We start from the raw sequence: 26,378 nt of genomic DNA, 5'->3' as shown, positions 1-26,378 counted from the left end.
AGCTCTGCTAGCTGCAAGAGACCTTGGGGAATACACCAACCGACTACATCCACCACCACCACCACCTTGGAGTCCATTACTACAAAACCGTAACTGTCTGGCTGAAGAGAACTTTGACTGTGATTGACTGACCCAATCTAGCATAAATGAAGAACCCATCTGCCCATCTGTGAGGTGTTCAGCTTGAGAGCACGGCACATGTGCTGACACTTATGGGCAGTGCAAGTATCACCTTACTGGCTGTAGGCTGGGACATCCTCTTCAGCTGTCCTGTGTGTCACTGTTGGGTCTTCTACCTTCATGCCATCTCAACAACAGGGGCATGTAGATTTCTGGGGCTGAGCCTGAGTACAGCTCTGAGAGGCACCCACAGCCATGCTGAGTGGTAGTGATGTGATCAGCCACTGGATCATCCTATGACAAAGCCGCAGCACTGACTCCTGACAATACCAGAGTCAGTGCCTGCAAATTCCTCGCTGTTTGCCAATGTGCTACCCTGTGCCATCAGCAACCAAAGCCCAACATGTTCGCTGCTTGGCAGCACCAGGAAAAAGGCAGAGTGAAGGTAAACCTCTTGCTAATAAATTATCATTGATTGAATGATGTGTCATTAGTGCCCGGCACTCCGCAGGACTCCCACCAGTATATCTGCACTCATCTAGCCTACACTAATGTAGGAGGCGGCATCTGGGGAGGAGGGGATTCCTACACAGTCTGATGTGTCAATTCATTTGCTGCCAATTGCTATTGGAAACATCAGTATACATCCTCGGATAGAATGTCTCCAAAACAGGCACAACTTGAGCTTTTTTTAGATGTTAATAGGTGGCATTAGGTCCATGACCCATGAAGAAGTTTGTCAGGTCTCTTTAAGGATACTTGTGCCTCACTCCTAGTCTCTTGTTTTATGTTTGGGAGATAAACCAAGAGTATGCCTTACTGTTTGGGTGCCATCATGTTGTTTTTGTCGACGAGGAGGATCTGATTATGAATTTGATCCTTGCTGTATTCCTTTTAAATACTGCACATTGTGATGCTGACAGTGTCACTTTACAGACAGAGGCAGGTGATCACAATGCCATCATTGCCATGATGGTTACTGAAAGTTTAATAAATTAATCAAGAAAGCTAGGAAAGCTTTTATACTGGAATGAGCAGATCATCATTTCCGGAACCCATGCTGAGTCTTACAGAGGAGATTTTTGGTCATGTTATAATATGCAAGCATAATTATCTTTCCTTCAAGTGGCAACATTTCTTTTGCAGTACTCTAAAATTTTCAAACGTTTTGCTTCCAACTCTTTCACTTCCATGTCTTTTCTCTAGAACACTCCATTCCTTTGCATGCTGTTCTTTGAGTTGATTACAATAATCTATATACAGTGTATTCCTGGACTGGAATATCCAAACTGTCAATGCCTCCAGTATCAGACACATCACCCTAAATCTGCCTACATGTAACAAATTTCTCCCTCGTGTTTTCAAAAAGGCATTCACCATTAACAGGAAAGCACCTTTCAATGTTAGCATTCCTATGGGAAACACTGCAAACTAATTTCACAATAATCATCAAATTTTGGTATTTATCAATAAGAGATGACCAACTTTTTCCCCAGAATAATTGTACTCTTTAAAAGAGCTGACAAAATGTTGTAGAGAAGTCAGGTTTTTTAATTCACATATTAAATTATCTGTTGCAGTTTCGCTAAGTGATTACTTTCTGTGAGAGTACAAAGCAGCTTATCAAGACATTATTTTGCCAAACTAATGTTTGACATAACCAAACGTGGATCAAGATAATAATGGCGAGCATCAGCATGTAGATTAAGGGTGATCTGTTATTAAGTTTGATGAAAAATGTCTGAAGAATGTTCTACATTCTTGTCAAAATGCAAGAATATCAATGGCTTTCACATCTGAACTGGTTTTCTTTAATTCTTTACAGGGTGTCAAACCTAGTTTTCTGCAATTATCGGATATTTCTTATTCCTTGGCTTCAGGCAACATGGCTGATTGCTTTTCTTTAATATCTCTGGCTTCATAAAAAATTTTAATTTGTACATACCATAGCTGCATGGAGAAATGGAATTAACAGAGCATCTGTCTGGAACTTTGTTTGGAAAGGCATAGACTGCCAACTTGAAACAAGCAAGTTTGGGATATGGCAATGGTTCATTAATAAACTTACTCATCAACATGAAACGTTCACTCTTCAGTTCATTCGTACCTTTCTTCTTACCCTTGACAAATTTATTCATGTTTGGTATCACATCAATTGCACTTTGAGCATTTGAGGAATTCGGCAGCCACTGAATACAACCAAATTTTTTTGGAAACATGGAGTCTGAATACCAAGGATATAATGCTCTCCTGGCTGGAACATTCTTGTATAAATTATGCAAGGTTTTCAAAAATAATGCAGTGTTCCAATGTGTTGCCTTGACTGCACCTTTGAAGGCATTACACATAATACTGTTCACTACATTACCAATATCTAGCAGAAATAGGTAATTCACATTTGGGCTATCCATCAAAATGTTTATAATCTTACCTTTGGTACATCTTGTCACATCAATGAACGAAGATGAAAGGTTGGTAGCTCTGGAGTGACCAAGAAAAAGATGTGAAATACAAATCGTTACTTCTTTTTTTCGTGTATTTTCATCCATTGGTGTGTGTCCCAAAACTTTATTAGTGATTCATCACAACCAATAACAATATAACTGGCTTTCATCAAGCAATCCAAACAACAGTTGATTGCAATTGCGAACATAAGAACACTCTTTAAGCTGCATCTGTCTATACACATTCTTGAGATTACAGTAACATGCGTTATTTCTGTGTCATTGTTTCAATGCATCAGAATTTCTGAAGTCATATCATCATCTTTTAACACAAATTCTGCAAGTCATTGTGGGTAATTTGCTGTTGAATGTAATATAGATACTTTTGATTTGAAAGCAATTTATATGGAAGTGTGTGGAAGTGGTAGGTGACTGGGTTGCAGGTGACTTTTGGCTGAAAAACACATCAAGTTAAGAGTGAGTTCTCTTACTTAAAGCTTGCTGAGCACACTTTTCCCCCTTCACATGGCAGAAAAGCACATGCTGTCCCATATTACTTAAAAATATTTGGGCAGAGCTGTAACTGCTATATTCTGTGTGCGCGCACGCACACACGCACACACGCACACACACACACACACACAGACAGACAGACAGACACGTGCGTACATCCTTGATGAAATACAGTGTTCCTATTCATCATTGTGTTAACAACTAATGGCCTTGACCCCTAGCTACATCCATTTCACAAACATAACAATAACAATCTTTTAATATCAACAATATAAACAAACTTTCCCAAAAGTGTAAACATTTAATTACAAGAATTACAAGAAGACCACATCCTTGGGGATACGATACTGCAGATTGCCAAAAAAGTTTGTAAAATAAGTTCAAATTGGCAAGAATGGATTGACATAGACATGTCGCAATATGTGAGTGCAGATCTAGTTGTTTTTGTATTTGGATGTAGTACCCTGCTACATTAATTTCAGTTTACATTAGATGTGCAACCCATTTTCATGGTAACTACAGGTCTGATATTGAAAACACACAGTGCAAAAGTTGTCTGTGAAAATGCCTCATAAGCACATAGTAAAAGTTACAATAAAACTAATGTTTTAGCTTACCCTTCTTATAACAATCCAAATGTGAAAACAATGTTTAATCACTGGAGCATACTAACTTTAAGAAACACCACTATTTAACAATAGACTTGTTATACTTCAAATAATATTGCAATGCAAGTCTCCATTACACATGGCACAATGGTCATGAATGCTAACGAAGGTGAACTACTCTGCTCTGACAAGAAAACACACAGATAGATCCTTTCTCTCACGTGTACAGGTGGTTTATGCAATTTTCTGTCAAAGGTAAATCGTTCAATGAGAAATCAGTAAGGGGAGGAAGATGTCATAAGAAGCTCCTGATAAAATGACAGGAAAGTGGGAGAGGACAACTCCCACCACTGTAATGACTTTTCTTTCCTCATTGCTAAGACATACCATGTTTACATGAATAATCTGCACATACTTTTCCCCGAATTTAAGGATAAAAAACTGGATTTCACAGATTAATTCTAGTAAGGTTGGTACTGCTCAACCTACAACAATAGATCATGCTATAGTGTTTCTGCAACATAAAGTACGCGACTTGTCAGTAGCATGTCATTAAGTATTAACCACATGTTAACTTTTAATTATGGCTACAAGTTCTCATTACCACTTACCTGCAGCTAAAGAAAAACTTAAAGAATTCGAAGAAGCTGAGAACATTGGAAACTGTGCAGCAGGAAGAAAGCCGAATGTGAGCAAGGGTTGTATTCGCGACTGGCAAATAAACAAAACGTGACTTCAAGAAACAAATGATAATCGCTGGGGATTTCATGGCCAAAAAGTGTAGCATCTGGACTTCAAAAACTGCTCTGTGACACAGTAGGTGAGAAGCGACAATACAGAAGTGTGGCGACAAGTTAAATGTGCCTTCCCAAACCATTGGCTTTAGCCAAAGAACTAGCCATCACTTTTTTCAAAGCTAGCTGGGACTGGCTACCAAGACTTTTCAGTTGACATGGATTATGCTTCTGGAGGGAAACTACCATTGCTTAATGGCTTACGGGCACTTACGGGGAAAAAGTAGTGAATTTTAATTGCTATAGAATTTGGAGCGTGAACCTTCCTATACATTATCGTAAACTGGTAATGGATCAAATGCCAGTCTACTTTGAGATGCCACTCAATAACACCGTGAAAAGAAAAGGGGACTCTAGAGTCATGATATGAACCGGCGGCAATGAGGAGGTACAGTGATGATGGAACTGAATATAGATGAAAGCTACCCCCTTATGTGATATTTAAATGGAAAATAAATCCAAAAATATCAGTTCAATCCATATTGGCAACAGCGAATCTAAAAGGGTGGATGGACCATGATGTTGGGGTTGAGTGGGTGACGCATGTTTGGCAATGTTGCCCTGATGTGTTGTTGTATTTATGTAACATGGTTGTCCTGGACAGCTTCCAGGAACTGAGGAAGTCTGAGACAAGTTGCACAGAGAGGAAACACCGACTTGGTCACTACCCCTAACATCCGTCATGCAACCACTAATGTGTGCGTAAATTAGCCAGTCAAAGCTGCACTTAAACAGTGATATACATAATGGATGGCCGAAGAGAACCACAAGTTCACACTGAGTGGAAAAATCAAGCGGCCAGATTTGTCCTACATTTGTGAGTGACACTCCATTCTGTTCCCACTGTCAGAAAAGTCCTTTAGAAAATGTGGTATCACAAATTCACTGGACGAAATAAAGGCTGACACTCTACGGGAAGATGGTAACAAAATGATTCCTCCACTAGTGATGAAGTGGTTATGAACAGAGTCATTACGTTAGAATAATTTTTTGTAAATAACACACAAATTCAATTTTTTTTCCTCACTTAAAATTACGGTGCCTGGATTATTTGATGGTGCAGATTATTCAGGTATAAACACCATTAGCCAATATGCAGTTATATGGCCATGGCTGTTAAACATTGGGATAATTTACATGGAATAATAGTCATATAGTTGACACTCTTTGAAATATTAAGTATTTTGAAATCTAAGATTCATAAAGCTCAATAAAATTAAATTATGATTCTAGATTAAACACACAGAATTCCTTTTTTAAGATAAAAATGCTTTACCCTGAGAATGTTAGATTTTCCAGAAGAGACTGCCATCTTTATTGTGTCTAAATAGACTTTCACATAGCCATACATGTTTTATAGCAACCCTTGCTATCTTGACAATATCCTCTGTTGTAGGAATGTCATGTTCATTTCAAAGCTGCTTATCCTTAGACCGACATCAGGATTCATATTAGACTGCACTGAATCAAAAACAATGAATGAAGGACAGAATTCTATGTAATAAAACCACACAACAGGTTAACAGAGAAACTTGTGTATTTGTGGACTTATACACCAAGAACAATAACAGGCTGGTCGGTCGATTGATCTTGCATAGGTTTCTCACTTAACAGACTTTTTTTCCTCCTTTACAGTTTCTACACAATGAGCAAGAAGGTTTAACATGTTTTAATTCTTGTGAAAGGGTTCTTTAGCGAGATAAAGCATGCACCATTTGGACCACTGCTTTTGCCACTGAACAACACAACTGATAATCCATTAACTGCAACATGTTCAAACAAACGTCTACACCATTTATTGAGACGTTTACACGAGCTATCAATCTCATCATCTGTATTCGCAATTTCTACATGTGCAAGAGTAAAGAAGTTCTCCAGCATAATTTCACAAGTTCGTCGAACAACATCCTTCGCCGAGTTCTGTACCTCACATTTGAGCTGTTGAGTACAAGTATCTTCAGTGCCTATATTTGATTTCAAAAGTGAGTCAGATATATAATTCGAGTACTTCTGAATTATTTCACCACAGCCGATAATTGATGCTGAAAAGAGAAGAGGAATACCTTTTATCTGACTATCAGTAAATAAGAATAGGTGATTATTATTATTAAAAATAGTAACGCTGCTACTACTACTACTACTACATACAAATTCTTTCAAAATACTTTATAATTGCATTTTATGAAGGAACATCTATTTTAAATTCAAATACACACCTCATTTCCTATAGCATGTCTTTCTCACAGCATCACAAATTTTTGTTTAATTCAAATAAGAACTAGTTTTGAAGTACTTGTAAAACATTATCAATACTGCCACAATAAACAAATGTGAATTATGGTTAACTGGTCATCCACAAAAAAGAATGCAGAAACCAGCTACCTTAAAAATATATGAAAAAGTACTTAACACTGTAACACAAGAGTCTCCAAGCGAATGCCATATTTGTCTTCCTGCAAGGTAAAATTCAAAATGATCAGCCCTCCAATCACAATTCCAGACACATTCTGTCAAATTATTGTGTTCAGATTTCCACACATGTTGATAGATCAACTGGTCAAATGGCAAAGCCCTGTATGGGAAAACTTCAGAATGATGTTGCACTTCCATTGTTGGGAAGAGGAACTCCACAGCAAAGTTGCTCTATGAATATAACCTCTCTATCCCCCCCCCCTTCCTCCCCTAGTGGGGAGGGATACATGTTATGCCGTGGTGTCTTCCACACAGGAAGCTTAAGTTGCTGCTTCATCAATGATCTCATTTTCATGAATTTCCACTACCGTATTTACTCGAGTCTAAGCCGCACTCGAATCTAAGCCGCACCTGAAAAATGAGACTCAAAATCAAGGAAAAAAAATTTCCCAAATCTAAGCCGCACGTGAAATTTGAGACTCAAAATTCAAGGGCAGCATCTCCAAATCGAAACAAAGTTGGTCCATTGTAATATGAGACACAATTTAGGTCGAATGAATGACTATACAGCTACAGTAGTTTGGTTCGAGTCGTAAGCATAGCAGTTAAGCACTACCAGGTAGCCATTGCTATGCGTCAGGCGCTCCGTCCGTATTTATACAGATACCCTTCCTTTTTCACATGCTTTGTCTGGTTTGAATTGATTGCTTATTTTTCTTTGATCTGATAAGTGCAGTTTTCTTTGTTATAGGTGTTTACGTCACTCTAAGCTGAAAATGCATTACTGTACTGTGTCATGCATTGTTTGTCGCAATTCTGATAGTGCGTGTTTACGGCCTGTCGCCGCTCGCAGCATGGCTTGCTTTAGCGCGCGCGACCGCCGCTTAAAAAAAAAAAATTTTTTTTTAGAGGAATCGTCTCATTAGCGAAACAATGGCAAGAGACTGCTATTCGTTGTTACTTACACTGCTGCTTTCTTTGATAATGATCAACAAGAACCAAATAATAGACTGCGTATGATAGAAGATGTTCTGAACGAGAGTTTAGCGAAAAATTTTCTCCGTTTGAAAATCTTCGCAGGCGCCTCTTTAGTACATTACATTATGCACAGAAATTAGAGTCATCTTAGATTTAAAATTCTAGTCAATTGCCGTGCTTCATTTCTGACTGTATCACTGTTAAGCATAAGAATAATACGAATATAAACATGACATGATATGTATATTCTTCCGCGTTTGCTGTTGTCTCACTCTATTTAGTTTTGTGGTTTATTAGGCAGACAGGATTTAAATGAGATACCAGCAAACACGAAACAATACATGGCAAAATGTTTATATTCATATTATTCTTATGGTGACGAGAATACTGCATGTGATTCACAATTTATAAAAGTTCCTATTAGCAACCATCTCCTCTCACAGGTAGGAAAAAATCCAGAACGTAGAGTTGGCCATATTGACAAACATCCCAAACAGTCTTGCCAGTCGGGTTTTCGTAGTACATTGAAATGCTGCTACATTCGAAGATGAACAATACGGAATTTGTATTTACTTCGTTGGATAATGAATGAAAATGCAGTGGTCGAAACTCGAGGCGGAGAAAAAAGCTTGTCTTCCACCTTTTTTTTTTCTTTTTAAATTTATTTACTGACACAGAGGTTTTGGCGCCAGTATTTATCTTTGTGCCTACATAGCACGCCTGTGTAGTGCTACATATATTCGACAGCAGAAGTAAGTTGTGGCGGCACCCACCAACTTTTTTCAGAATTTCCACTTACTTTGCACTCGATTCTAAGCCGCAGGCGGTTTTTTGGAACTTTTGAACATGTATCACATATGCTCTGATGACTTCAGTATAATAATGAAAATTTATTTTGGAAGCAATCTTGAGGGAATATTCAGGAAGTCTGACAAATTTTTTAGCCTATTTAAAAACATCAATCTACACTGCAGCACAACTGTTGTACACAGTAAAAGCAACAAAACGTGTAGGTTGGGATACAGTTCTGTTTACACTTCAACAGATTCAACATAATTCTGAACTTTTAATCTCATCTTGCTTTCAGCTGTTCAAGGTTTTATTTTATGATTGCAGTTTGGGCACTAAGCCATTCCCAAGCATAATATTTTGAAATGTACATTTACATTAGGCAGAAATCTATAATAATTCTGAATTTAACATTTTTTCTTTCACTCTATGAATCACCAAACCCAGAACTTGATTCATAAATGGGCAACAATGAGCTAGGACCAGCACAGAAGTTACGAAGCTCTCAGTTTTTGAAAGATAAAGAAAAATATCCACCAGAATTGTTCTGAAATGTACCCAGCAAGTATTTCACAGATGTTTTTTATTTATGATTGACGTTGAAATCTATTATTCAATTACAGAATGTTGACACAGACCACAACGAGCCACTAATAATTATTTGTGACAGATTGAAATGTCCCTCATCAATCTTTATTTTAAAACTCAAGAGAGTTGTGCAATATGTTGACTAACAACAGAAAATAATTAACCCATGAAAATGGATTCTGAAGACCTGATTAGTGGTTTGGTTGGTGTACTCCACAAGCTGGAGTTTGATGTGCAATAAAAGGTATAAAGTGCACCAGTATTCTTTTCCCATTCTTATTCAATTTTCCACTGGAATGTCAGGAAGAAATATTTTTGGCATGCCACCGCATAAGTTTAAATTTATAATTTTGCAGCCATTGTTGTTTAAGCTGTAAGCAGAACACTGTAATTCTTGAAATACATGCTACTAGAATTGAAGAGAGCAAGGCTCTCAATTAAGCACTATGTCTTTCCTGCAGCATCTCCCAGCAGAATTAGTTGAGCATACTTTGTGAAACTCGTGCACTGATTGTGAATGGATCACTATTCCTCATCTGATTTCAGATTTTGCTTTGAAAGTGAAAGTATCTTCTTCACAAAATGTGTAATTACAATGAAGCAACAACAATAATATTTTACCTGTTTTGTCTACACGAGTTACGTGGCTGAACAGACTGGCAGCATATTGATTGGATGCACGATGACTAATATTAACGCCTAATTCTTGTGCCTGTGAGTTTGTGGAAGCGCTATTTTTTTGTCGCTGGCTCTCAGCTCTTAAGCATCCAGCATGTATGACGTCACCAAATTCTATACCTAACAACAGATACCACATTAATAACTTTTATCAAAGGGAGATAGAATTTTTTAAAAAATATTAAGGTACATTGACCTCACTAATAATAACACTGCTGTTTCAAAGGTGATAGCAAGCTTTCTTAATTTGAGGCAAAATGCACTAAAAATTTCAGTCACAATGTACACCGATCAGCCGCAACATTATGACCACTGACCTACTATCAATATAAAACCACTCAGGTGATAGCATCGTCACCTGGTGAGCGATGACTGCTTGTCAGATGCATGCACAGAGCATGTAGTGTGTGTGTGTGTGTGTGTGTGTGTGTGTGTGTGTGTGTGTGTGTGTGTGGGTGGGTGGGCGCGCGCGCGTGTGGTGGCGTGCGCGTTGTCCTTAGTGTAAGTTAGTTTAAGTAATGTCCAAATCTAGGGGCCGATGACCTCGGCAGTTTAGTCCCTTAGGAATTCACACACATTTGAAGGCCCCCCCCCCCCGCCCCCCTTGTTTTATTGGCCCACTCTCGGCATAAGCATTTCGGAAACAGCACGACTTGTCAGGTATTTGAGGAGTGCTGTGGTGAGTGTCTTGAACATGTGGTGACACCAAGGTGAAACCACGCCCAGACGTTGTGGGATCAGTTGGCCACACCTCATTACATCGTAGGCCGGGAATATTGGTAAAACAGGAAGGTGGCGAACTGTGGCGGAACTAACATCCAACTTTAATTCTGAGCAGAATACAAATGTGTGTGAAAACACAGTGCATTGAACACACCTAATAATGGGCCTACACAGCCGACGACCCATACGCATGCCAACATTGGCATCTATGACTGAAATGGCCAGCTGGTCACTGGCACTGAACGTTGGTGCAGTGGCAGAGCACTGCAGGGTCTTACGAATCTCAATACCTTCTTCACCATGCTGATGGGAGGGTGCAAATCCGTAATCTTCAGGGGAACAGCTCCTTGGCATCTGTACTGTGGGACGAAGACAAGCTGGCAGCACCTCCATTCTGCTCTGGGGAACATTCAAGAGGGCATCCATGGGTCCAGTGGAGTTTATGCAATGCCTAATGATGACCAAAGTGTATCATACACTGGTTGCAGACCACAAACATCCCTTCACGATGATCATGTTTCCAGACAGCAGATGCATTTTCCAACAAGATAATGTGCCATGTCAGAAGGCCAGGAGAGTGAGGGACTGGTTCCATGAACACAGTGGCGAGTTACAATTGATGTGGTGGCCACCTCAACTCACCAAATCTGAACCCAATTAAACACATCTGGGATGTGATTGAACATGGCGCTGGCTCATGGCCCTCCTTCCCGGAATTTATGGGAATTAGGCGGTGTGTGTGTGTGTGTGTGTGTGTGTGTGTGTGTGTGATGCTAACTCCCTCCAGCGACCTACGAAGGCCTCATTGTTTTCATTCCATGATGCGCTGCCACTTTTATCCATGCCAAAGATGGACATACTGGCTATGGGTAGATGGTCATAATGTTCTGGCTGCTCAGTGTATCAATGTGGTTAACTAAATACATGTATACCAATTATTGTTATTTCTATGCATGAAATAAACAGTTGAATGATTGAGGAGTATACATTAGATGGGTCCATAATAATGTAGGCTTCTTAATATTCATACACTGAACAGAATATTATGATGCCTGTGTGTGAGTGGCTGAGTGTACAAAAGGGGGGGAATGAAAAAACAAAGAGTAATGTCTATAAACTGTTAAAAGTAGCAATTAAATTCATACAACACTGTATTTCAACACTGAATTGAAATATAAACAAACCTTGTGCCAATTTTAGTTGTGTAAGTTTCATACATGCTTGGCTGTCTTCTATAGAAGAATGTCCTTGATTGCTAATCTGTATTTCCTCTCCCAGAAACCTCTCAGATAGATGTTGGAGTTTGCTTTTTCGGTATCTAGTACCCGTGAGGTTAAAAATTACACTGGTATCAATTACATATGGATGAAGCATCTGAAATGATAGATGTTGAATTAATGTACAACCTTTTTCCCTTACAAGGAATATAAAATTAATTGACCTTTTCCAAATTTGCCTGATAAGTGCTTTCCAGGTTCTCAATAGCCCAATGAGAATGGGCACCTATTCCTTGGCATGCATAGAGTGTTTACTGTGCAGATACTAGAATCCAACCCATGAATGATGGTAGTTTGCACCAATCAAGACAAGGACAAGGATTGCATTGTTCTGTTTCCAAGTGACAGTGGTGGTATGTGCACAAACAACCTTAGTGCCTGATGAAAGTGTGTGTGTGTGTGTGTGTGTGTGTGTGTGTGTGTGTGTCCCGCAAATTATGTCTCTTTCTTGCCTGTGCAGAAATTGTCATTCACCACCACCATCAGCCATAACAATTGCAGCCAGAGGAGTAAAAATTCACTAAATAACTCGCTATGATTACATATAATGCACACATTGCATATAAAATCCACAGCAGAGCACTCAGATACTACTGAATGATCAATGACTGTTGTAGAAAGTGTCATATGGTACGCAGAACAAGCCTAAACTCTACCATCATTATTCACAACTCCAACTATAGCAGAGCAAACCATGCACTGTCAAAGGGCTATGACTGTGCAGGTACCCTCCTCCAATGGACTGGCTACCACATGGCAGATTGACCAGAACTGGGTGTCAGGATAATATAACCTTCAGGAACCCAAGTACCACACAGAGTCCTTCCCTGCGTAATCCACACTTTTGAGAATTTGAGGAAGAATGAGGTAAAACCTGGGGAGTCTCCAAAATAAAAAGGTAGGAAGTAATGTAAGGGGATCACGAGAATAAGTCAAGTTAAAAACCTATGTGAAAACCAGGACAATGAGCAAAAATCAAGTGATAGTGGGAAGGAGGCGGGGAAGTAAACATGATGAAGAAGAAGAAGAAGAAGAAGAAAAAGGACAGGAATTGCCATACAGCAAAGGAGTACTGCAATTGCTTAGTACCCATGCATGCCATGTGCACACTCATTAAAGTGTTGTGGGCCTGCAGTCGATTAAATTTTCCTTTCAACACAAATAACTCCCCAAATATTCTATACTATTTTTGTAAACAGACTGGTTTTTCTGATGACAATGTAATAAGAGATTATTTCAGCAGCAGTGACTGAATGAACTTATTATAAACTAACATTTACTTACCTTAAGAGCATGGAGGTCATTGTTAAGAGACTGTCCGACCAAAATGGCATCTGGAGGAAGCAGTTGCCTCAGTTTTTCCTGAACATCTGCTAGACGTACAGTCACGTTTGAAAGTGTCTTTTTTGATACACCAGAATATCTTGTTAAATAATTTGTTATGTGATTATAAGGCTTCACATAAGTATCATACAACACCTGTTCATAAAGGTTCAGTGTTATATATTATAGACAGCTTCAACAGTACTATTATGTACACAAAATGAGAAATGGTTGATTTACATTTGTTGAAAAACAAATTCAAATTACTGGAGATGTTCACTAATGAAGACAAATCTTTGTCACAAAATGTGAATCAAAAAATTAGATTGACATTTCCATAACAACTGCAGATAGCTGCATGTAAAACAGGGCAATTTGTGGTCACAGCTGTGAAAAACAACACTGTCACATAGTACATGCAAAAATAGTACTATTAACTGTCGTTAACATGATATGGATTCTAATGTGCTAGTACAGCTAGATATGAAGATGGAAAAGATGCAAAAGCACGTCTGGACAGACAGTATGTAAGAATTGCCCACAAAGGGAAAGGTCTGGGTTTTACCTCCAGTCTGGAGATAGTTTTAATCTGTATGACTTATCTCATAATAAATAAAAGATTAATTTTGAAAATTTATGATCAACACAGGGCACTGAAAAGCAGAGAGGCTGCCTATATAACTTATTCACATTTTTACCATACAGTAGTCTTAAAACATTTAATAATGAACATTTACGATATTTTTCTGAATAATGAACATATACCATATTTTTCTCAGAATGATTTTAAAAGTTGTTGATTGTGAACTCTAACATGTCTGGCTCCTCAAATTACTTCATCAGCACATCCTGGCACCTGTGATAGATGCCTGCTGGCCACTGTGCAGTTTATTTGCAACATCCATTTCTCCATTATCGAACTACTACACACAACACTGTACATTGCTAATGCCTGTTAGAGTGTCCTTATATACTTTCTTAATTCACGAGGTTCAAACAGCTTTAAAATCATGGGTCTTCTGAAGCAAAAACCTGACTTTTTCCAAACTGGTTTTGATGCCTAGTTCCAGAACAGCGCAAATGTGTACAAATGCATGGTGATTATGATGAATAATGAGTGTTGTGTAGAGGACAGTTCAGGCTATGATCTGTACGAGTTCTGCAGTGTTATGTTCATTATTAAATTTTTTATGACACAGGAGGCATTACTTTTTGATCCATTTACATTATAAGAAAATTTGATTAGCTGTATTTCAGCTATCAGCTATGCAAATGAAATCTGTGTTGACTGTTCCCGATTGTAAAACATTGATGATTTAACGAACAAAAGCCTATTACCAAAAATTTTGAATTCTAGGCATGTGATGGCCATGCTCTTTTGAACAACATAAAACATAGTGTCTGGAAACTATCTTATACTAGCTCTAACTTTTTATGCATTATTAGCAATATAAGTTGTTGACAGAAAAACTCAGCAAGCTGTATACTATTCATACAATCTGCACTGTAACAAATTATGTTAATACCAGCAATACTGCATTGTAAATATTAAAAAATAATAATAGACATTTGATCATATTCATAAATGTTTTAATCAAACGAACTTGAAAAGTGCTATATCAATATAAATAAAAAATTTGGCATAAAGAAACAGAAAAATAGATGCTGCATGCATCATGTGTGCATTTTCACTTTCAACACTGCTGACTGCTCACATCCCAAAAAAATCCTATTTTTTTAAATAATAATATGGTAAGAAATGAAGCAAAACACAAAGGTCTCAAAGAGTTAAAATGGATGCACTATATACACTTTTTGATGCCTTTGGAATGTTCCTGATAATGTCAGTTCCAGTTATGTGCTTGCTGACCTTTTTTTATCAACAATTTACACTGCGAACAGTGTATAAAAAAAGGTTTAGCTAGTATAAGGTAGGTTCTGAACATTTCATTTCATGACACATTTGAAAGAGTGAGTTTTGCATGCTGCGAATCCTAACTTCTGGACAATAAGCTTTTGTTTGTTAAGGCATCAACAACAACACATTGAAACATCACATAGTATAAAATGCACTTTTGTCTCTTGCTCCCAGACTAAATAATGAACTACAGGAACTCCTTAACAGAATGTTTTATAAATATTTTATAGTCTCATAAATATAAATACTGGACCGTATTACACTGAAAAGTGTAGAGATATATGTTTGAAAATCTTATCCATCGCAATAATACTCACCTTTAACTCTTCGTCCACAAGTGATATCCTTGTTAGTTCCATCCCTTCATTTGTTTGGCACATTTCACAGTCTAATGCATACATTGGTGATAAAGGGGTTACTTCCTGGTACACGTCTTTCGTATACACATAGTCTAAATATCTGCACAACACAGAAACATGACTGAGTAGACAAAAATTATAGTATGAAGCAAATTGGTTTAAGTCACATGTTTTGTTAAAACATTCTTATTAGATATGGACAAGTAAGAAGAAAATGTCTCGTGCATTCCATCTACATATACTTCCTCCTCCTGAAAAACACAAACTTGTGTGCGTGGATTGTGCTTGCTTGTTTGAATGAATGGTTTGTGTTTCTCTTTCTTTTTCTGAGGAAGGCTGCGGCCAAACGTTTATGTTTAAGTGTCTTCATTGTGCCTGTCTCCAACTTAGTATGTCCTCTTTACAGTAAGTAGCAATCTGTTTTTTCCTACATTGTTGATATTCCAAACTACTAACAGTTCATCATGTTTCATTTTAAATTAATCTTTTGATTTGGTCACTCATAGGTAAGTGGTCAGTACATCACATTTATGAGACAAGTAACATCTAAATATATGACATAAAATAAAAGAGTTGTGTGTGTGTGTGTGTGTGTGTGTGTGTGTGTGTGTGTGTGTGTGTGTGTGTGTGTGTGTGTGAGAGAGAGAGAGAGAGAGAGAAAGAAAGAGAAAGAGAAAAAGAGAGAGAGAGAGAGAGAGAGAGAGAGAGAGAGAGAGAGAGAGAGAGAGAGAGAGAGAGAGAGGGGGGGGGGGGGGGGGGGGAGGAAAGTGTCTCAGGTGTGAACAAGACCAGGACAGGCTTAGGGTGCAAAGCAACTGTTCACTAGGTTCAATAGAAGAGCACTTGTTACTAATGTGTGTGATTGTTAGCCACACAATTTAAAATGGATGTATGTAAATATCAAATCTTAGAATCCATTTAAAGTAATCTTAAGACTATGATCGATCGGTTTGACACTGGTTCTCTTACCATTTACTGGACCCGTAACAGGTTGAACAAAAGAGAAAGAGAAGATCCAAGAAAGGGTGGTGCATTTCACCACCAATTCATTTGATCAGCACGAGTGTGTTGTGGAAATGTTCATAGAACTCCAGTGGCATATGCTACAAGAAAGGCATTGTACATCAAGGAGAGTTTATTGTTTCAGAAGTTCCAAGAGTGTACATTCCTAGAAGAGTCAATTATCAAATTGCTCCTACATATATCTCTCAAAAATTCCAAGAAAGACTGGAGCACATAAAGAAGTATATTAACAGTCATTTTGCCCACACAGCTCTGGTACCTCTATCACACAAAAATATGACTTCTGGAGTATAGGTGAAGATATACAGTGGAGAGTTTGCATGGCACACACCTAAAGTGAGACATGAAGCAGACTGAATAGCTCTGCAATGCATTCAGAGGCAAGTGGTGATAATTTTGACTAGTTTTATAAGGTGGCATTGCAGATGCAATTTGTTCTATAGAAGGGCGTAGCTCCACATTATGGCAACAGACTGCAGTATGGCTGGGATGGGGGCGGGGATTTTTCTAACAAATGTATGGCCATTAGTGGCAAGAACATGAATTTCTCAATCAATGTTGATTACGAAATATGTTGTATGTCATGGACTAATCTATTGGTAAATGTCTTGCTGTTCATAGCTAGTGCAAGCTTTCCATTCCACATCATACTGGCTAGAATACAGGAAGAGACTAATGTCTCACTGAAATAAAGATCAATATTGATGAAATAACTCAGATGGCCAAGAATGAGGGGCGGAAACTGTTATTCTTCAGTGAAGGAACCATTATGACATTTGATGACAGTGGTTTAAAGATACTACGAAAATCCAAATAAATACAACTTGAGGATCTGATGCATTGTAGCATCAATCAGGTTAATATTTTTATACTTTCTCAAATATTTAATATCCAGCTATCTCTATAGAATACTTTTAAATTCTATCTATCTTTAGTCTTATGATGAAGTTGTTTGGCCCTTAAGCCAGTTTTCTTCCTGCCATTTGATTCTCACCTGTTGCCATTCTCCCCCTTTATACACAAAGGGTATCCATTTTCAAGAAGTTGTGAAACAGATAGCAGAAGATGTGTACGTGGAAATCTGTCAGCTGGATGGAGGTGTTCCTCAGATTCTTTACTTACTTCAGGAACAACAATAGGAAAGAAAGCTCTCATTACTTTATACACTTTACCACTACTAACAGCAGATTCCATGCTACCATATTCTGAAATATAAAAAGCAATTTTCCATTAGTCATAATAACTAAAGCTGCCATAAACAACTCTAATATCATTACAAAAGAATTAGAATTTTTTACATACTTGCAGCAAGGGAGCTTTTCTGGACACCTGTAAGTGGTACAGCTGCAATATCCTGTACAAGACAGCTTTTGTAGGCAGCAGGTGTAACAACTTCCACCTTTATTGGATACAAACTGGCCAAATCAGAGAGCTTGTCTTCATTTTTAATGAAATCATTCACTGAAAAGCCATCCACTACCAGCAATACTACATGACTCAAACGGTTGTATTTTTCCAGATGACACCACCTGTACTTGTGAGAATTAAGTTCTTTTCACTTAATCTTGCTACAGCAGCAAAAGTAGTAGTAGCAGTAGTGTTAGTACAAATGGAGGACAAAACACTATTTATAGAACTTCGATGAAAGATACCTAAGTATGGAGGGACATTTGAATTTAGGGAAGATGCCAAGAAACATATTACGAAATAATTTTTCTTTTATGAACATCTTCTCACATTACTCAGAAGCAGTTTCAATAAGTCATCCTACATCTACTATTGCTGTAGAACTTATCACATTGGAAAGTGGAGAAAATGGTATGTACAAAAATGTGGAATCTTCTTTCTAGTAAGACACAAACCCTCACTATCACAACAATTTAACCATCATTATCTTTATCATCCTTAAAATCTTTTAATATTACATGAAACAGTGACAGGAAATACATTTGGGAAGTTTCAACTAAGAGGTTTCAGAGTCAATGAAAGCAAAGAATTATGCAAAATATTATGAATAACCACATTGAAGTTACTTTCACATATTTTTGGAAAACATAATAAGCTTATACCATCTTATCAGAGCATTATAAATGTTACGAGTAGATTGCCTGTTTATATCCACTGATCCCCATATCAAGCAGGGTCTAAACAAGTTCATTATATTACACAGAAAATGTAAGAGTTGGAGATTATAGCAAAGACAATGAATTACGTAATAGAGAAATGTGTAAGTTGATTTTTATGCTTATAGCAATATCAAGTTAACTTTTACCTTGATGGCCAATATGGAGAGTGATGTCCAAGTGCTGAATACAAAAGTAAATGCTGTACATCACTTAGAAATATGGGAGTACGATCTTGCTCTGAGGTTTTAAGAGAAGATTTTTCACCAGCATCTTTCAATCTGAACCTTGGAGTGCGCTAAAAAAAAAAAAAATCAATGAACAATCTCCTTCATTGATAAAGAAAGTAAAAATATTAATTGTGTTTTGAATCTGATACCCCTTCACCATGCTACACAGAATTACAAGATTTCATTTGGAACTGGATGGTTAAAACTAAAATAGAAATTTGTTTACATCCAGGTTTAAGAGCAGACTACCAGTTTCCATCAACCAGAATTCAACTTATTCCATTGGAAAACTTAAGAGCACACAAAAAAGTAACATTTTGGCTGTAACCTTGGTACAATAAGTGCACTTTGACCACATATTTCTCACAAAATAGGTGGTTCACTAAAATGTTGACTTTGTCAATTCATTTTATTTTGAATAATTTTTGAAGATATTACATTTGTGAGCAACTGTGTATATTTTGTAACAGTGACACAAAAGTTGACAGTGGAACTGCTAACTCTAAGATCATTAATAATTTCTTATGACCTGTTAACAGTTGACACTATTTGTTTAATAAATGAGGATTGTTATACATCCTAAACTTAGGATAAGAATGACATTTGTTGGTAAAAATTACAGTAAGACCATAACACTGAAACTATGTCTTTCAAGAGTGAAATATGCAGTAATGGATTCTATTTTACAAAAATGAATATCAGCAAATGAACAGCAACTGTAAAGACTGGTCAACAAAAACAATTTCATACTTATAGGTTGTGATCTTGCAACATTTTGAATTTTGTGGATATTATAATTTTAGTGTGACAATTGAGATGAAATAATTTATGGGGCACCCTGTTCCACAGTTGGTGAATGTCATTAATAAACTAAAAAAAATTAATACAAAACTAGTATGGGAGAACATTAAATATGGCAATGCCTCAGGGTATGGTACTTCATCCATTTTTCTTAGTAATGAAAGTAACCGACCAAAGGAAAGAGTTTGCTAATGACAGAAGATTGAGCAAGAATCTGAAACCAAACAGTCTTTGCAGAAACACTTATGCTCAATCAGGCAGGGAGGGAGACTTCATACGTGCATATGAAAATAACATTGAATAACCTGTTATGTACATTTCATGGAGGAAGATTATATTTTTATTTGTTGTTAAAGTAAATGGAAGTCTCTCCAAAAGGTCAATATAATTATTACTGTAATGTAAAGGGATTAAATTTTCAATGCTTCACAATAAACTTACATTTAGTAGTCTTTTTCTCTCTTTAAGCTCCTCCTTGAGTTTTTTGAATTCTTCACCAGTCAGAAATTTCTCTCCTGTCCTTGATAGTCTGTGAGAACTATCAGACATGCTATCATTACTCCCTTCTTTCCTCTGATTGGAGGGTTTTGAATTACTGGCTTCTGCAGCTAAATTCTCAATGTCTTTTACCTGCAAAAAGTAAACTCTGTTTCATTGTATCCTAGTGCTCTGAAAACGATAATGACAATGAGATGAAAACAACTCAAATTGGAATATTTATTAGACTATAAACTTGCCAGCTATCAAGACAAAACATGTAATATACCCAAATTTAATAGCTTAACCTACATACTGCTAATGATCTACATGCTAACAGCACAAATATGTAACATGTTATGTCTAGAATCAATTCCTATGCGATTTAATCTTACAATTTCCTTTTACAGTTATTTACATAAATTATGAAGACTCGTGTAATCTGAAAACAGTAGCGAAATAACTGGTTGACCACTATGATTTTGTGGAAAATTGAAATTACAATCTTACACTAGGAACTAGTAATAACATGCAATCAGCTTATATGAATAAGTTATATCTACTAACCAAACAACTGCTACAAAAAGGATTAGTGTTTCCTCAATCCCCATGCAGATTTAAACCAGTGATAAATGTACTGTCAAGTTTTACTGGTTTCCAGTTTGCTGTTCAATTACATACCCCAGTTTCAAAAGGATTTAATAAATGAAGCAATTTTTACCATGAAGAAATTAAACTATGCCTAAAATATATAAGGCCTGGTTAATAGTGATTTAATTTTGTAGTATCCTCTGAAACCAGCTACAACTTTTTAGCCACAACCTTCCCAGCAGGGAGGCACTGCTCAATGTCAATAATGTGACAAGCCCCCATCTCCCCCCCCCCCCTTCCTCCTCTCTTGCACACACACACAAATGCACACATGCATTGGCACGCACACACACACACACACACACACACACACACACACACACACACACAACATAGATACCAAACACAAGAAGTCTCACAGTTAGCACATGTGACTACCAGGTCTTGCTTTAGTGCAGCTGCTTGTCTTCTGAAAACCCATGCTACAGTGGACTGAGTCATTATTGTGAATTTTGAAATTGCTAAACTGAGTCCACTTGGTTGAAAACTGTATTTGGGTTGATGCACTTTTAATTAATGAAAATTATCAACATAATGAGCACTACACCATCCAATCACTTTCCAAATAAATTTCAACAAGTCTCTGATGGCAAGCTGTAATATATGTATATATACACATATAGACAAACAAAGTCAAAGTCATGAATTAAAAGATCAAACTTTCTGTAATGTAGATATTACAGCCTTAAGCTACAGCAAAGCAGACCTAACACACGAAACTTTTTCAGCAACTAAAAAATTTTGAGACTAAAATAGTCACAAAAATAAACTCACTCACTGTTTTGGACTGTTCCTCTGTAACTTCCGCTTTTAACCTTTTGCTGCTTTTTATTTGGCCTGTTTCCCGCCATTCTGAAAAAGAATCCTCTATAGCATCAGCTTCCCTTTTCCGTTGTTTTAAAGCTCCTGCCTGAAAATAAGATATCTCCAGTTACAAAGAAAACTTATAACTGAGATACTTAACAAAATCAAGAAAATTAAAATATGAAAACTGGGAACCAATTTCTGGTGTGATGCATGGAGGGAGAATGAGCATGATGTTCGGTGGATTGGGAGTTATTTAAAAGAATTTTGATGAATTCTTAACTAAAGTTCCAGTAAACTGATTATTAGTTTCTATTTGAGAAATTAAACATAGGTAAAAGTCTTTGTAATTGTAAAATTTACTTTTATGTACGACTTCATTGAACATTGTCGAAAGAGGGGGAACAGGATTCTCGATACATGGTATATTATGAGTTAATGCAGTTTCCAAAACGAATTTTCACTCTGCAGTGGGGTTTGTGCTGATAAGAAACTCTAGCAAAATCAAAACTGTGCCACACCAGGACTTGAACCCAAGACATTTACCTTTAAAGGGAAAGTGCCCTATCACCTACCATCCAAACTGCTCAGAAGTTCTCCCACATACTTCGTGGGACTAACACTATTGCAAAAATGAAAGTTACAAATCAGCATACACACTGCCGCAGAGTGATAATTCATTCTCACAACCACCCCTCGAACTGTGGCTAAACCATATCCCCTCATTATCCTTTTTCCTTTACAAATACAATAATACGACATTGTTACTGGGAGGCATCAAGATTCAATTACATATACACTTAAATGAGTTTTCTTTTGCATGGAAGCTCAACTGTGTGGATGCTCAATAGAAGTAACAGGGCATGGTACTTTGCTTTTATTGGGAACACTAAATAAGATGTGTGAGCTCACACCCTTTGATGTCATGAGCACTGCTGTTTTTTTAATGGTTTTGGGGTGCAAAACTGCTACGGTCATTAGCGCCCGGTCTGTCACTTAGAAAAAAAAAAACTGGAAACCAGCAGCAATGGGAGTGAAACTCAAAGTGGGGAAACTAAAAACAGAAGGAAAGCTTAAAAAACCATTATAGAAAGAGGGTTTTTTGTCCCCAAAAAGAGCTTCAAATGACCGATGTCATCTCACTGGCACTAATAAACTCAAGAACGCGATCGGCTGAGCGCGTGTCATCAGCTAAAATGGAAGATATATCAGGCAACAGCTGTAGACGGGCGCGTAACAGCGTAAAATAGGGGCACTCAAGTAAAAGGTGTCTCACCATCCACAGTTGAGAGCAGTAGGGACAAAGTGGGGGAGGATCGCCACTTAAAAGATGTCAATGGCTAAAAAGACAGTGCCCTATCCGGAGTCTAGTTAAAATTATCTCCTCCCGACGACGAGTTCGGGAGGAAGAGGTCCAAGCACAGGAAAGAGCTTTCACGTCCCGCAATTTATTATTGGGAAGTGTCGACCAATGTGCGTGCCATAAAAAAGCAACACGACGACATAAAACACTCTGTAGATTGGCAAAGGGAATCATGCGAATAGCAGGCTGAAGAAGAGAGACTGCAGCTTTGGCCACTATATCGGCCGCCTCATTTCCATGGATACCAACATGTCCTGGGATCCAGAGGAACGCCACAGGGATGCCCCCCCAAGTGGAGCAAGCGGAGGTGGTCCTGAATCCAGTGGACCAGAGGTAGGACAGTGTAGAGAGCTTGAAGACTGAGGAGAGAGCTGAGCGAAACTGAGCATACAATATACTATATCCGCTTATGGCGACGGATGTATTGGACAGCCTGGAGAACATCGTAAAGCTCCGCAGTAAAAACCGAACACTGGTTGGGAAGCCGAAATCGATTAGGGGTATCGTCAACAATATAGGCACTCCCAACAACAAACAATGTTTTTGAGCCATCAGTGTAAATAAATGTGGCATCCTTCATTTGTGTGCATAGAGCAGCAAATGCCCGACGATAAACAACAGAAGGGGTACCATTCTTGGGAAACTGACAAAGGTCACGGAGCAGGCAGGTCCGGGGCCGGAGCCAAGGCGGTGCTGTGCCCCAAGTTGTCAAGAAAGTTTTAGGTAAGTGGAAGGAAAGAGAATGTAGCAATTGACGGAAGTGGACTCCCGGTGGTAGAAGAAAGGAAGGGCGGCCTGCATACCCTAAATCCAAGGAGGCGTTGAAAAAAATATCAAGGGCCGGATTAGCAGGCATGGAAGACAGATGGCTAGCATAACAACTCAGGACAGCTCGCTGATTGGACAGCAGAGGTTCAGCAGTCTCAGCATGAAGGCTTTGCACAGGACTGGTGTAAAAAGCTCCAGACACTAAACGTAATCCACGGTGGTGGACAGAGTCGAGACGCCGAAGAATAGACGGCTGAGCAGAGGAGTAAACTATGTTTCCATAGTCAAATTTTGAGCGCACTAAGGTGTGATAGAGGCAGAGAAGGACCACCCAGTCCGCTCCCCAGAAGGTACCATTCAGGACACGGAAGGTGTTGAGGGATTGCAGAAAGTGAGATAGGAAACGTGGGAGGACCAGCACAGTTTTCTGTCAAACAATAAGACCCAAGAATTAAGCGATGTCCGTGACTGGAAGGTTGACAGGGCCTAGATGTAAGGAAGGCAGAAGAAACTCTGTACGATGCCAAAAACTGACACAAACGGTCTTACTGGGAGAAAAGTGGAAGCTGGTTTCGATGCTCCAAGGGTGGAGGCGATCGAGACATCCTTGAAGACGTCGTTCAAGAAGGCTAGTCCATTGAGAGCTGCAGTAGATCGCAAAATCGTCCACAAAGAGGGAGCCCGAGACATCAGGAAGGAGACAATCCATAATTGGATTTATGGCAATGGCAAACAGTGCAACACTTAGCACGGAGTCCTGGGGTACCCTGATTTCTTGGGTGAAAGTACGGGAGAAAGCAGTGTCCACCCGCACTTTAAATGTGCGCTCTGCCATAAATTCACGAAGAAAAAGGGGCAGCCGATCTTGAAAGCCCCAAGAGAACAGTGTGCGGAGGATGCCTATCCTCCAACAGGTATCATATGCTCTCTCCAGATCAAAAAATATTGCTACTGTTTGGCGTTTCCTGAGAAAACAACTGCAGAACGATGCTTTCAGAAACCGCATTGGGCAGGTGTTGAAAGGCTTCGGGACTCCAGCCACCAAGCTAAACGGCAATTCACCATACGCTCCAAAACCTTACATACACTACTCGTGAGAGAAATGGGGCGATAGCTAGAGGGGAGATGTTTGTCCTTTCCAGGTTTCGGAACAGGAACAACGATAGCTTCCAGCCATCTTCTGGGAAAAGTACTGTAGGACCAAATTCGATTATAAAGGCGAAGGAGGTAACGCAGACTATGGTATGATAAATGCAGCAACATGTATATGTGGATACCATCCGGTCCTGGGGCGGAAGAGCGGGAAGAAGAGAGTGCCTGTTGGAGTTCCTGCATGGAGAAAACAGTATTATAGCTTTAGCGATTTTGAGAGGAGAAAGCAAGAGGTTGCACTTCCGCGGCACGTTTCTTCGGGGGAAAGCTGGTGGGTAATTTGAAGAGCTCGATATCTCAGTAAAGTGTTGACCAAATGAGTTATAAATTGCGACGGGATCCACTAATGTATCACGCGACAGTGAGCCCAGAGACTGGGGAGAAACTAGGCGCGCCAGATAATCGGTTAATCTGACTCCAAACTTCCGAGGAGGGAGTGAAGGTGTTAAATGAGCTAGTAAAGAAGTCCCAGCTTGCCTTCTTGCTATCGCAGATGACGCAACGGCACCGCGCACAGAACTGATTATAGCGGATACAGTTGGCCAAAGTAGGATGGTGCCGGAAAACGCGAACAGCACGTCACCGCTCACGTACTGTGTCGCGGCATGCCTCATTCCACCAAGGAAATGGGGGGCACTGGCGCAAATTGGAGGTGCGAGGTATTGAATGTTCCGCAGCTGTAAGAATAACTTCTGTAATAAGAGTGACCTCATCGTCAACGCAAGGAAAGTGACGGTCATTGAATGTCGCTAGAGACGAAAAAAGTGTCCTATCGGCTTGGGCAAACTTCCAGCATCTCGGGTGGATATATGGCAGTTGTGGCTGCAATCTAAGGACACATGGAAAGTGGACACTCGAGTGTGTATCAGCAAGAGCAAACCATTCGAAGCGCCGAGCTAGCGGAACAGTAACGACCGAAAGGTCCAAATGAGAGAAATTTGTCGTAGAGGCAGACAAAAATGTAGGGTCCACAGTGTTGAGGCAAACAAGATCCGCTTGGTGGAAGACGTCTATCAATAGTGAGCCGCGCGGACAAGGACGCGGAGATCCCCAAAGGGGGTGGTGGGCATTGAAGTCCCCAACCAGCAAATAGGGGGGCCGAAGCTGACCAAGAAGATGAAGCAGATCAGCTCTTGCCATTGCTGTGGACGATGGAATGTATACAGTACAAAGAGAGAAGGTGTATCCAGAAAAGGAAAGACGGACAGCGACAGTTTGGAAGGAACTGTTTAAGGGGATTGGGTGATGAGAGTATTATGGAGAAGAATCATGAGTTCACCATGTGCTGGAGTGCCTTCAACAGAGGGGAGATCAAATTGGACTGACTGAAAATGGGGGAAAACAAAGCGATCGTGGGGACACAGCTTTGCTTCCTGAAGACAGAAGATGACCGGTGAATAGGATCGTAAGAGGATCGACAATTCATCCCAATTGGCTCGAATGCCGGGGATATTCCAATGGA

The 26,378-nt window shown here is 38.9% G+C and overlaps 1 protein-coding gene across 4 annotated transcripts in view; it reads right to left on the bottom strand.

The window, feature by feature from the left end:
- Window positions 1-5,998: 5,998 nt before the first annotated feature.
- Window positions 5,999-26,378, bottom strand: part of LOC126475136 (RNA exonuclease 5) — a 43,147-nt gene continuing 22,767 nt past the window's right edge. For 3 of the 4 annotated variants that reach the window (XM_050102735.1, XM_050102736.1, XM_050102733.1), the window contains 10 exons: window positions 21,608-21,739; window positions 20,143-20,331; window positions 18,820-18,968; window positions 17,850-18,076; window positions 17,542-17,752; window positions 15,483-15,624; window positions 13,209-13,403; window positions 11,832-12,021; window positions 9,868-10,044; window positions 5,999-6,521 (listed from right to left, as the gene is read on the bottom strand). In XM_050102735.1, the coding sequence (XP_049958692.1) occupies window positions 6,139-6,521; window positions 9,868-10,044; window positions 11,832-12,021; window positions 13,209-13,403; window positions 15,483-15,624; window positions 17,542-17,752; window positions 17,850-18,076; window positions 18,820-18,968; window positions 20,143-20,331; window positions 21,608-21,739 (1,995 nt within the window). In that variant the 3' untranslated portion in view covers window positions 5,999-6,138. Of the gene's footprint in view, window positions 6,522-9,867; window positions 10,045-11,831; window positions 12,022-13,208; window positions 13,404-15,482; window positions 15,625-17,541; window positions 17,753-17,849; window positions 18,077-18,819; window positions 18,969-20,142; window positions 20,332-21,603; window positions 21,740-26,378 lie in introns of all 4 variants that reach the window. The other variant, XM_050102737.1, reaches the window with a different exon arrangement.

Source organism: Schistocerca serialis, chromosome 4 (genome assembly GCF_023864345.2).
Source record: "Schistocerca serialis cubense isolate TAMUIC-IGC-003099 chromosome 4, iqSchSeri2.2, whole genome shotgun sequence".
NCBI lineage: Eukaryota > Metazoa > Arthropoda > Insecta > Orthoptera > Acrididae > Schistocerca > Schistocerca serialis.
Note: the sequence above shows the minus strand (reverse complement) of the source record. Positions and strands in the feature narration are given on the sequence as shown.